At 58.7% G+C, this 269-nt stretch overlaps 1 protein-coding gene across 1 annotated transcript in view; it reads left to right on the top strand.

Moving 5' to 3' along the window:
* The window catches only part of TBL2 (transducin (beta)-like 2), a gene marked incomplete at its 5' end in the record, with an annotated part of 3,200 nt that extends 3,108 nt beyond the window's left edge, over positions 1–92 (top strand). Inside the window, one exon of the mRNA XM_010084434.1 lies at positions 4–92. Within this exon, the coding sequence (XP_010082736.1) occupies positions 4–92 (89 nt within the window). The remainder of the gene's footprint in view (positions 1–3) is intronic.
* Positions 93–269: the final 177 nt, after the last annotated feature.

Here is a 269-nt window from a genome sequence, read left to right as displayed (position 1 = left end):
AACCTGCCAACAAAGCCACTCGAGAGAGGCTGGAGCAGCAGATCTCCAGCGCCAGAAAAGCCCTGGCCGCAATCTATGGCAAGAAGCAGTGATCCTCCCCTGCAGGGGCACGTCCCCGCTCTGTGCTCACAGGCAGCCACCTTCTGCCTTGGGCGATATTTTTTTAATAACATTGAACAACTGGTAATAAAAGAGCGTGCAGCCGGCGTGTCCAGGTCCTTCCTCAGCTGCTCGGTGACCGTGGCGAGGGCGAGCGGGGCGGCAGGTCT

Source organism: Pterocles gutturalis, unplaced genomic scaffold (assembly GCF_000699245.1).
Source record: "Pterocles gutturalis isolate BGI_N339 unplaced genomic scaffold, ASM69924v1 scaffold48865, whole genome shotgun sequence".
In the NCBI taxonomy this organism is placed as follows: Eukaryota; Metazoa; Chordata; class Aves; order Pterocliformes; family Pteroclidae; genus Pterocles; species Pterocles gutturalis.
Note: the sequence above shows the minus strand (reverse complement) of the source record. Positions and strands in the feature narration are given on the sequence as shown.